Genomic DNA, 11,128 nt, shown 5'->3' with positions numbered 1-11,128 from the left:
TTGTAATTACAACTTCATTTTGTCTGAAATTTGGAGAAAGAAATAATAGAAGATGTAGGGGTTATGAAGGAAAAAGTGTGACAGTAATCTTTCATCCAAAAAAGTTTATTTTCCTATGTCCTTAAGGCAAAATATATTTTATTGTGAATATATTTAAGGTTTAGGAAATATTTGTTATTTTATGGCCTTTCCCCAAGAAGCCAACACATAACTTACCAAGCCAGAAATGTTTTAAAAATAAGGGTTATTAGAATTATACAAAATTATAGAAAGATTTAAGAAAAAAGTGATAGATACCTTGCTACATAGTAGGTGGAGTTGCACAGATGTCTCATAGATTGGAACAGATTTTATTTTAACTTTTCACTATCTTCTTGTGCACTAATATTTCATAGAGACAAAATGTTGAATTCTTAACATCCATGTTTGGGAAGTGTTGTTAAGCCTATTGTCTTCTAAGTCACTATTTTGTTTATACATTGAAATGTACAAAAGACAAAAAAAAAAAAGGAAGGAGGGAAGGAAAAAAAGAGGGGAAGGAAAGAGAAAAAGACACAGAAAATGCTTCACATTGGCATAAATACATTCTCAATGGACCAGACATTTAGATTTACTCTTCATTATAGGTCTTCTTACTCCATGGTATCTGCACAGGCAGCGGCTTCAACAATACCAAAAAGGGACAACTTCACTCTTCTTCAGAGTTGAGATCATTTCTTAATTTACAGATAATATCTCAAAAGTCTATCAAATGCTAACAAGTCAGCTGGAGTAATGGACCAGGAGGTTGCTGGTCAATGTTGGATAATCACCAGGATAGCTCTCCAAAACCAGATAGCTCAGATTGTTGGGCAGTTTCAACCCCAGTATTTTTACCACCTCTTGCTTGTCATTGAAATTTTTACTGCTTCAGAATCTACAATGGAAAAAAAAAAAAAAAAAAGAATCAGCCAAAGTTAAGTCTTTGGCGATCATTGCATGCACTACTCTCAGGAGCACAGAAACTTCTAATAATTCAGAAAATGATAGTGAGTGGTGAAATTTTCATACAATTTGGGTTTTCTGTTTGTTTTTTGCCTTATTGAAGTTTACTCTTTCCAAACCCCAGAGAACCCACAGAAGAGGAGGCAGTAATTGTAGTTACTTTGGGAGTGCTGTATGCACATTAAGTCCGGTTCCCCCCAAATTATCACATATATTGTAGTTACCAACACACTTTTCAACCCTGTCACTCTACACACATCGTATATTCCTCTGTCAATTGCAGAAAACGTGTCATGGTTGTAACTGTGGCTCCTTTTCAAATATAGAATCGAATGCGTGCACATCTGCTGTTGATGCAGATCCTTCAACAGCAGGCTGTCTGCAAGTCCTATCCTACTGGAGTTGTCAGCTCTGAGATTCTTATTCCTGGAGTCCCTACCGTTTTCTTCATCAGGATTGCAAAAGTCTGCCTATATTGGTGGACGTTTGGAGAATCGATTCATGACAAGGTCGTTCACCCCACCTCCATTCTCGGCTTCCGCTTCTTCCTGATTGTCATAGTCATGGGACCTGTCCCATCCGCTGGGAACGCCGGAGTCGCCCAAGTCCCCTCCTCCCCACCCACCCGCGGCGCCTCCAGCGCGCTGGAGCTGGTGACACGCTGCAGACGCCTGGCTAGTGCCTCTGCCCTCACCTTCAACATGATCTGCAGGAGGGGACAGCCTGGCATCCGGAAGCCACGTTTCCACCCACCCACTTCCGCGGCGGGTTCCAGCGCGCAGGTCAGGAGCGGCCTCAGTGCCTCGCGTCCTGTGTCCCGCCTCCCGCTCCGTTCCCCTCCCCCGGGACTGTCTCGGTGATTCAGGACTAGGGGAAGGCGGGAGATGAAGCAGGCAGTGATGGCAGCGAGCAGCACAGTGAGGCAGGTCCTGCTCGCGGGGACTGTGAACGCTTAGGGAGGGAGAGCGCGCGGACTGCCGCAGCCCCGATTCCTGCCTGGGATTGTGTGCACCTTGCAGCGCGAGGGTCCACACTCAGCCTTTCCCGCGCGGTACTTGGCGGCTAGAGCGCGACCAATCGGCTTCCGCAGCAGGAGAGCAGCCGTCCAATGAGAGCAAAGCGACTCAGGATCTCTCCGGCCTTCGGTCAGATGCACAGACAGCTTCCCCAGAAGGCGGACTTCCTGGCTGCAGGCAAAGGTCCCCCCAAAGTCGCGAGTGAAGGCGAGTGAAGGCTAGGTCCGGGGCGAACTATTCTCTTCGGTGAGTTACCCCTTTGGTTCTGGAGCTGACTTAGAGTTTAGAGAAAAGTTATTGATTGACAGGGTCACGAAGGAGAAAAGCCTCAGGCTGGGGAGAGGGGGCAGAAAAACCCCATAAACCGGGATACTGTTGTTTCCTGAAAGGACTGAGGTCTGTCCCTGGAAACTTAGAGTAAAATGAAAGCATGTGTATCTCTTTTGCAGTGCCCAAGGGGAGAGCAGGTTCTAATTTTAAAAACTGATGTGTCTTTGAAGACCCAGCGTTAACTTTATTAAAATGTTTCCTAAGAAGATCAGCCTCTCTGTGTCTGAATTCTGTGTATAGCAAACAAATCATGTCAAATGTGTTTTCCTGAGTGAGCTTCTTTCCAAGATAAAATACTCAGTACTCTAAGTGACAAATGGTGACTATGTTCTCAAGCATGTTCATCATTAAGAGTACTGAAGCCATCTACATTCACATAGCTTGCTAACTACATTAATACTTTAATATGACTTATCTTCTCTTTTCATCAACATAAATTTACTATACCAGGAAACTTCTGCCCAGGGACATGAAAGTTGCAAGTATCTTTATTGTTTACTCCAGTAACTTCCTCAAAGACCCCAGCACTCTTCAGTTGAAAACATCAAAGTACAGTTTCCATCCCAAACCTTCTTGAAAATCCTTGCCTGTCATCCACCAATCCTAAACTGTCACCCAATGCTTACCCTATCCTAACTAATCCCCCACATTAAAGACCCGACTTAAACCAGACTTCAAAATCTCAGTAAAGAACCCAAACTTGCTCTCCCCTTTCTGAGACACTACCAAAGTTCTGTTCGCCATAACCTCAAGAAGCAGTAGGCTTAGCTTTGTTTTATCAACAGGCGGTTGGTTCTGTTGAGACTTCTGGGAGCCAGCATTTGACCTCCTTGGAGGCCTCACAACACCTAGTCAGTTTCTGCTGCCGTGTGCCTCTGAGATCCCTTGAACTTTCTCTCCGGTTCTCTCTGAACTCAAAGGTGGGAAAAGTGGATCTTGCATGATGAGGTTCAGCTCCAGCTTCTTTTTGTTGCGTTCCCCCAAGTGCTGAGTTTATTTTGCCCTTGGGAGGAAAGAAACCTTTTAAGGAATCCTTTTGATTATCTGACCAAAACTTTAAAAGGTCTAGATTTGACGGAAATCCGCCTTCTTAGCAATACAACAATTGGTCTCTGCCCGTGTCAGCTGTGGCTGTCCTTGTGTGACAGGAAAGTTCACAGGGGAGAGAAGAGGCCTAGACTCCCATGTCTGTTTCTCAAACGCGCGGTGGGGACGAAAGACCTTGGGAAGATTTTGTTTCAGGCTGGAGGGACAGAGACAAACACGCTAATATTTTATTCTGGAGACCCCCGACAGCCAGGCCAGCTTCCCGGGTGTCCAAAGAAGCGAAGACCCAGAGGTGGCGGTGGGGAGAGGCGCGTGGATTTGGAGGCTGAGGCTGTTAGAAGCCGGGCAGATAAGAAAGTGGAAGGAACCCAACAGCCCGCCGAGCAGCGGATCGCAACCGGCGGGACGCCTCGAACCACAGCCCCCGCCTCCCGCCGGCTCCGCCCGCTCGGCCCGCTGAGCTAGCGGGGCGCGCCTCCCAGGCCAGCGTCCGGCGACGGCTCAGAGGCCCTGGCTGCCTCCAATAAGCACCGGCCTCGGCTGGGCGCTGGATTCAAGCCCCGGGTGCTGACGGCCGGCGAGGGGTGGGTGAGCGCGCGTGAGCCTGCGGGGCTGGGGCGGAGGGCTGGGGTCTGCTGGCCGCGGCGGGACCCAGAGGGCCCAGCTTTTATTTCCGCGGCGGCTGCTTGTCACGTCGCGTACTGGGGGGAGCGGGGTGGCGGCCTTGCGGGAGACCTAGGTCGGCTGAGACCCGATCCCTCTCCTACAGTCTGGCTCAGCTCTGCGCACTTGCTCCAGAGAGGAGGGGGAGGATGAGGAGAGAGGAGGGGGAGGCGAGGGAGGAAGAAAGGGGAGGAGTGGGAGAGGAAGACGCGGGGAGGAGCTAGAAGGAGGAGCAGCAGAGAGAGCTTGGGGAGGTAGAGGAAGAGGGGAAGAGAGAGATGAGTTGGGGGGAGGAATTCCAAGGGAGAGCCTCTGGGTGGGCAGGAAATGGACCAAGGACCGGCTGTATATCTTTATCTCCTTACTGGAGGACTTAAGGCAAGCCCTTTAGGTCAGCAGAGCCTTCTCCAACTCCAAGAGTGGGCTGGAGTAGGATACCTAGCTAAGGACACTTCACATTTACTATTACATGGTTCACGCTGGATACTGGAAATGATGTTGGCGGGGGGAATGTTGGGGTGTTTTCTTAACCTCTTGCCCCTTTCCACTGTGAATGCTCAAGTTCATCCCAGTGTAGTGCAAAATTCACATTTCCTTCTGTCCACTTCATATTCCTTTTTTGGTCCATATGTGATAATCACTCCTAAATCTCCTAGGTTCTCTCTCAGTCCCTAAGGTTGGGTCATCATCAACGGACACACTGAAACCCCAGATTCTCTTAATTGTTGGACAGTTAAGTTCTTGCCTTCAAGGATCTTCCAACACAGCCCAGTGAGAGGTATCTGTTTTTGTTTCCCCAGGTTCTCTGCTGTCTAAAAAGTATCTCTGTGGTAAGTATATTGATATTGATAATAGTAACAGTAGCAATATTTACTGTGCATCCTGTTATGTGCCAGGCACTGTTCTAAAGGCTTTTCATGCATTCTATTTCTCAGTCTTCACAAGGGAATCAGATTCCACCACTCCTCCCATCTTAGAGCTGTGGACAAGGAGATAGCAGTTAATTAACATGCCCAAGGTCAGGCAGCCAGTAAAAGGTAATCTGATATTGGAACCCAGGTGGTCTTACAAAAACTCCCTTTGATGCAGCACCTTCAGATTCTTTACCTCACTTAGAGTCATTGCCTCATTTTACAAACAGGAGAGTTAGGCTCAGAGATGCTAGAGTTTCCTGGGTAGCTCATTACCAGTAAAGAATGAAGCCACTGCTCCTGCTCCATAGTGAAATGGTTCGAAGAATAGTCATAGTCTTTAGAGAACTTGAACTTGACAAGAAACAGATGCGCTAGAGCATAAGTTAACCACACGATAAAGCAGCCCAGGAGGTGAACGTTCTGCAGACAACTTCTCTGTTCTCTTTAATAAATCAGGGCCTTTTCTAGAATGAAAGAGACATAATAATTAAAGACAACTTGTGCACCTCAATTGGCTCTTTGTCCAAATAAAATAGTATTGTGATTATGCAAGAAAAAGTTCTTAATTTGTAGAGCTGGAAAGAGACAATTAGGGATAAAATGTCACGATGTGTCTAAGTGTAAAATAATCTAGGAAAATAAAAAGATGATGCAAATTTATCAAAAAATAAACAATCATTAACTCTATGTGATAGGCATATGGAAATTCATTATCCTATTCTCTTTTTTTGTTGTTCCTATTTGAAAATGTTCATAATCAAAAGTATACTCTCTGGAGCTTTGCGACCTTGAGTAAATAGTTTAATCTCTCTGGATGCTCAAGTTTTTTATTAGTAAAATGGAACTAATAATGCCTATCACACAGAGTTGGAAGAATTAAATGAGGTAATTTATAAAAAAGCACTTAGGATAGGTCATAGCATCTCATGTGCATACTCCATTCATTCATTGGATCTTTACAAATGTGTCTTTTTTTTAAAGATTTTATTTATTTATTTGACAGAGAGAGAGAAAAAGAGAGAGGGCACAAGCAAGGGGAACAGGAGAGGGAGAAGCAGACTCCCTGCTGAGCAGGGAGCCTGATGTGGGACTTGATCCCAGGACCCTGAGATCATGACGGACCCTGAGATCATGACCGACCTGAGCCGAAGGCAGACTCTTAACCGACTGAGCCACTCAGGCGCCCCACAAATGTGTCTTTATTGAGAGCTCGCCACATGCCAGGCATCGTGGTACATGTTGGGATACTGAACACAGAGAGCTGCTGCCCTCCATGGCTTTTGTTCTATTTATTGCTAATGAGGATTTCAGTGTTTTATTTACATTGTTCATTCTCTTCTGGGGAGACATCAGAGGAAAGATAGAAGGAAAAATATCCCTTCAAACAAACAAACAAAAAAAAACCAAGGAGCAACTTAACTTCCTGACTATCTTCCCAGGTAAACTCTCATTTCAAGATTATTTTTTTTTTAAAGATTTTATTTATTTATTTGACAGAGAGAGAGACAGCGAGAGAGGGAACACAAGCAGAGGGAGTGGGAGAGGGAGAAGCAGGCTTCCCACTGAGCGTGGAGCCCAATGTGGGGCTCAATCCCAGGACCCTGGGATCATGACCTCAGCCAAAGGCAGACGCCCAACGACTGAGCCACCCAGGCGCCCTCATTCCAAGATTATTTTGTCTTTATGGTTCTTTTCCCATCCATCCCCTGTAATTACACCATCCCTGTGCCACCTCCACATTAAATGCAGGCCAGATTTTAACATTCCCGTAACTAGAACACACTTTTGAATTCTCATACTACAAACCCTTCTGCATTTGAATTCCATCTCTGCCACGTGGCTCTGGCCTTGAGGGTCACCTACCTTCTCTGAGTTATATTTTCGTCATCTGCAAAAAGCAAATATACCAGCTTCGCATAGTTTCTAGGGGAATTGGCAATTGGAGAAAATTTCGGTAAAGTATTTAGTATAGTACCTGATGGGCACAGGCTCCCTCCATAAAAGGGAGCTTTTATCATCAAGGTGATTGTAGTTGTTGGATAAGCTCTCTACTTGCTAAGTTAACATCTCTGAAGAGAGGGATGCTAGAGGCAAAGGGGAAGGGTGGGGTAAGGGGTCCCATCAGTGTTATCCTCTACAATTAACATAGCTATGAAAATGTCACTCTAACTTGAACCTTTTTGAAATTAGTGTTTCGGCTAACTGTCCATTCATCTTCAAACCATCATGAGCCCTAAGAAGCGCAGGTCACAGATCGCGTTCGATGAGAAGAGTAATATGAAAATTGAGCACTATTTCTCTCAGGTATGTTTGTAAATACTATTTATGGAATATGCCAATATGAGACATAGCTCTCCTTGACCCTGGGTGTCATAGTGCTTTCTGCCAAGAAATTACCTTCTTGTAGGTTGAGGATATTGTTAAAATCTTTCTCATCCATTTTATTCTACTTTTTAGTTTTAATACAGTTTTAATACAAATCTTGGCCACATCAAAAGAGCCTTCAGTAAAAAGCTATTGTAACACTTCCTGAACAACAACAACAACAAATCTACTATAATGTATTACAGTCAACTATAGAATAAAAAAATTAATACTATTTCATGGCATGAAAATATATACTACTCCAAATATGGCTAATCTGTTTGATCACAGGAATAACCTACATTTGTGCCATGCTTTCTAGTTTATGAAACAAATTCTAAAATAATCATCCTTATCATAACCTTATTAGGCAGGGAGGGAGGATTTTATTATCCTCAATTGATTTATGCAGAGAGAGAAATGACTTCTTGCTTGAGAAAGACTTGTCTCAGACGAGGGAGGACTTGCACTTTTATTTACTGACATTAAGTCAGGGCTTTTTCTAATAAAGGGGCTCTGTTATCATATCAAACCCTCACATTCTTTCCTGAGTCTGAAATGTTCCTTGCATTTATCAAGAAGAAGGCTGAGAATTTTGAGAATTTGAGGATGCAACGTAAAAGCTTTCATTTGTTTTCTTTTTTCTGGTTGTAACTAGAATATCCAAGTATCTAGGGAAGGCGAGAAAAGCCTAGTTATGCTTCTCTTTGTCCTACTTCGTGACAAAGCCAGCTAATAACCATGTGCTACCTGGTTCCCTTATTTGAAAATGTCTGTATCTGCCCTAGAATCTTCTGAATAGTTGGAGATCCATTACAGTGTTCCAACAAGGATGTTTCTGACAACACTGGGCTGAAGAGATGCTCTTTGAGAGTTTGTTATATTGTGCCCAGAGTAAACTTATATTACCTTATGTTCATTTTTTTTTTTTTTTATCCAGAATATTAGCACCATTACAAAGAAGGGAAGCAAAAGTTAATCTGTTAATGTGCCAGTCATCATGCTAGGTATTGTCACCCATGACGGTACACTGAATCTTTACAACCATCCTGCCTTGTTATTTCCATGACCAGCAAGTGATCTTGCCACTATATGAACTTGTATCTGTCCACACCAATGCCATGATGAATGTGACTTGGGAAAAATGTCTCATTCAGGCATAGAAATCAAATGCTCTTAATTTTTCAGGGAATTTCTGCTATTTGATAAATCCTCCTTGTGTAAGGTTGTATTCAGGGTTTTAAAGCATTTAACATTTATTTTTAGGTCAATAAAAACCACGAGAATAATTCCAGTATTCCTCAAATGAAGATGGGCTCTAAAAAAGGTCCAAAAGATATAACTAACACCCAGGCTCAAGGACCCAAAGACCAGACCATGCCCCCAAACAAGACAATTTACATCACCTTGGCTGTGAACCACAGGAAACACGTGCTCACACATAGTGAAGGGGTTAGCTTATACGCAGCACTCAACACTCTAAAGGCTGTCAAGAAGGAACTAAAAACTCAGCAGGGCAAAGAAATGCTGGTGCTTGGCACGGAAGGAATTGAAGGCTACATCAATCTTGGAATGCCCCTCAGTTGCTTTCCTGAAAGCTGCCACGTGCTAATCACATTTGCCCAGAGTAGAAGTAGGCAGAAAGAAGGGAGCCAGGTATTTGGCCGGCATGACAAGGTGTCCCCTGACTGTGTCAAATTTTATATTCATGCAATTGGGAAGAGAAAGAAAAAGATAGTTAAGCGCGGGCATCTTCACAAAGAAGGGTGCAAACTCTGCGTCTACGCTTTCAAAGGAGAAACCATCAAGGACGCTGTGTGCAAGGACGGAAGGTTTCTCCCCTTTCTGGAGAAGGAGGACTGGAGACTCATCAAAAACCTGGACTCCATTCTAGAAAGCGCACAGACTGTTGACAACCTGGAAGGCGAGCTCTTTGAGGTGGAAGTTGAGAAAACCAGGGGCTCTGGAGCCGGAGCTGCTCAGAATTTGGAGTCAGAGGAAAGAAACACCTGTGTGTTGAGAGAAGAAATTGTAGCTCAGTACCCCAGTTTGAAGAAAGAAAGTGAAAAACTCAGAGACAACTTCAAGAAGAAACTGGGAAATAAAAAGAACAAAGCTTCATTATTTAAATTGCATGAAGTAAAGTTTGGGAAACTGACAAAAAACTCTACCCCCGTAAAAATGCACAAACTTCTTTCTCATCTCAGTGACTCAGTTGGGTACCTGTCATGGGACAACAATGGAAATAGGGGTTCTGCCACCTGCTTTGTTTTTAATAGGCTGTTCATTTTAACTTGTCGGCACACAGTAAATGACATTGTGGGAAAAGGAATAGACCCAAGTAAGTGGGCAGACATAATTGGTCAGTGCGTAAGGGTGACGTTTAGTTATGAAGGGCCCCCCGAGAAAGAAGAGAACTGCTTTTTCGTTGAGCCTTGGTTTAAGGTATCTGATGCAACTCTCGATTATGCCATTCTGCAACTGAAGGCAAATGGACAACAAGTACCTTTGGGACTCTATCACAGAATTGCTCCTGCACCACTTAGTGGGCTGATATATATCATTGGCCATCCGTATGGAGAGGCAAAGTCGAGTGATGCTTGCACTGTGATCCCTCTGGAGCAGCGAGTAGGGAAATTTCAGGAACATCCTCAGGCTAGAGAGGGAGAGGGTAGCCGTGATGATATGCAATATATCCATATGTACACTCAAAGAAGCTTCCAGGACATCGCTCATGATCCTGATGTGATTACCTATGACACCTCTTTTTACTTTGGGGCTTCTGGCTCCCCAGTGTTTGATGCAAAAGGTTCATTGGTAGCCATGCATACTGCTGGCTTCGCTTATATGTACCAAATTGGGTTATCTCATGTCGTTGAGTTTGGGTGTACTATGGAATCCATCCTCCTTCATATGAAGCAAAACCATGGATGGTGGTTTACAGAAGAATGTATAAATCAGCAGGATGTGGAAATGGTGAGTGATGAGGATTGAGGATGGTGAGAATTCAGTTTATTTCCTCGCTTCAGTGGAGTTGTTATTCCATAGGCAATGGTGATCATTTCCTAAATTCCAAAATGGTTACTTCTGTTATGAAAAATTACTATTATAGAGCACTTCCCATGCACCACTTCTCTAAACACATGAAGACTATAATCCTAACAAGTGGGCTGTTAACCTGTTTTTAAAGTCGAGCAATGGGAAGAATGATGGGATTGTGACACGTAACACTGGTGTCAAGTGTGTGTGTGTGTGTGTGTTTTCCCTATCTTCTGTGTCTTCCCCTAAGTTCAAGTGCTTGAAGGCAGGATCTAACACTTGTTCATCTCTTTATCTGCGGTGTCTGGAAGATGGAAAGCAAGTGCTTAGAAAATGTGTGGGTCAATCAGTAGCACAATGTAGGGCTGCAGTTAATCTTAATTGAGGAACTAAATGCTTGGTTGGAAATAATCTCACACAAAATCTTTAGAATTCCCAAATCTTCATATTACAAAAACCCAGGATATATGTGTTCTGAAATGCAGAGGGTAATACCACTCTTCCTATATTTATCAGGCTATTAGGGCAAAGAGAATGTCTTAAAGATCATATCACTGTGATCTTAATGCCCTTAGTTTTTACCTTTTTCGTTCTAGGATCGCAAGCAGCATAGCACATTACATTTAGTTGTATGTCTCCTTAGGCTCCTCTTGCCTGTTCTCAGACTTTGACTAGTGACCTTGACAGTTAAGAAGAGTACTGGTCAGGTATTTTGTGGGATGTCCTTCTGTTGCAATTTGTCTGATGATTACACTGGGGTTGTGGGGTTTG

The 11,128-nt window shown here is 43.9% G+C and overlaps 1 protein-coding gene and 1 long non-coding RNA gene across 5 annotated transcripts; one reads left to right on the top strand and one right to left on the bottom strand.

The window, feature by feature from the left end:
* Positions 1-89: 89 nt before the first annotated feature.
* LOC115938380 (uncharacterized) lies at positions 90-1,839 on the bottom strand. Its single transcript, XR_004073508.2, has 2 exons — positions 1,679-1,839; positions 90-916 (listed from the first exon to the last, which is right to left on the bottom strand). It is a non-coding gene; the product is annotated as an uncharacterized LOC115938380 (long non-coding RNA).
* Positions 1,840-1,900: 61 nt separating this feature from the next.
* FAM111A (FAM111 trypsin like peptidase A) lies at positions 1,901-11,122 on the top strand. 4 transcript variants are annotated; one of them, XM_006750719.3, is made up of 5 exons: positions 1,901-2,246; positions 4,841-4,870; positions 6,308-6,393; positions 7,145-7,258; positions 8,585-11,122. In XM_006750719.3, exons 4-5 carry the CDS (start codon positions 7,181-7,183, stop codon positions 10,310-10,312), a joined length of 1,806 nt encoding a protein of 601 aa, XP_006750782.1. In that variant the 5' UTR covers positions 1,901-2,246; positions 4,841-4,870; positions 6,308-6,393; positions 7,145-7,180; the 3' UTR covers positions 10,313-11,122. The 4 variants fall into 4 exon arrangements, with proteins under 4 accessions (XP_006750782.1, XP_081667162.1, XP_081667165.1 ...); XM_081811036.1 differs by having other exon boundaries at positions 6,301-6,393; XM_081811039.1 differs by lacking the exon at positions 1,901-2,246 and adding an exon at positions 3,830-3,961.
* Positions 11,123-11,128: the final 6 nt, after the last annotated feature.

The sequence above is a fragment of the Leptonychotes weddellii genome, unplaced genomic scaffold, assembly GCF_054177405.1.
Source record: "Leptonychotes weddellii isolate Sample4059 unplaced genomic scaffold, ASM5417740v2 HiC_scaffold_5197, whole genome shotgun sequence".
Taxonomy (NCBI): Eukaryota; Metazoa; Chordata; class Mammalia; order Carnivora; family Phocidae; genus Leptonychotes; species Leptonychotes weddellii.
This window is presented reverse-complemented; position numbering and strand designations above follow the sequence as displayed.

What these genes read in the sequence shown, in the direction of transcription:
- FAM111A (XM_006750719.3), top strand. Translation starts at nt 7,181, where the DNA reads ATGAGCCCTAAGAAGCGCAGGTCACAGATCGCGTTCGATGAGAAGAGT. An exon ending in TTGAGCACTATTTCTCTCAG is followed by an intron (nt 7,259 to 8,584) that starts GTATGTTTGTAA and finishes ATTTATTTTTAG; the next exon opens with GTCAATAAAAACCACGAGAA.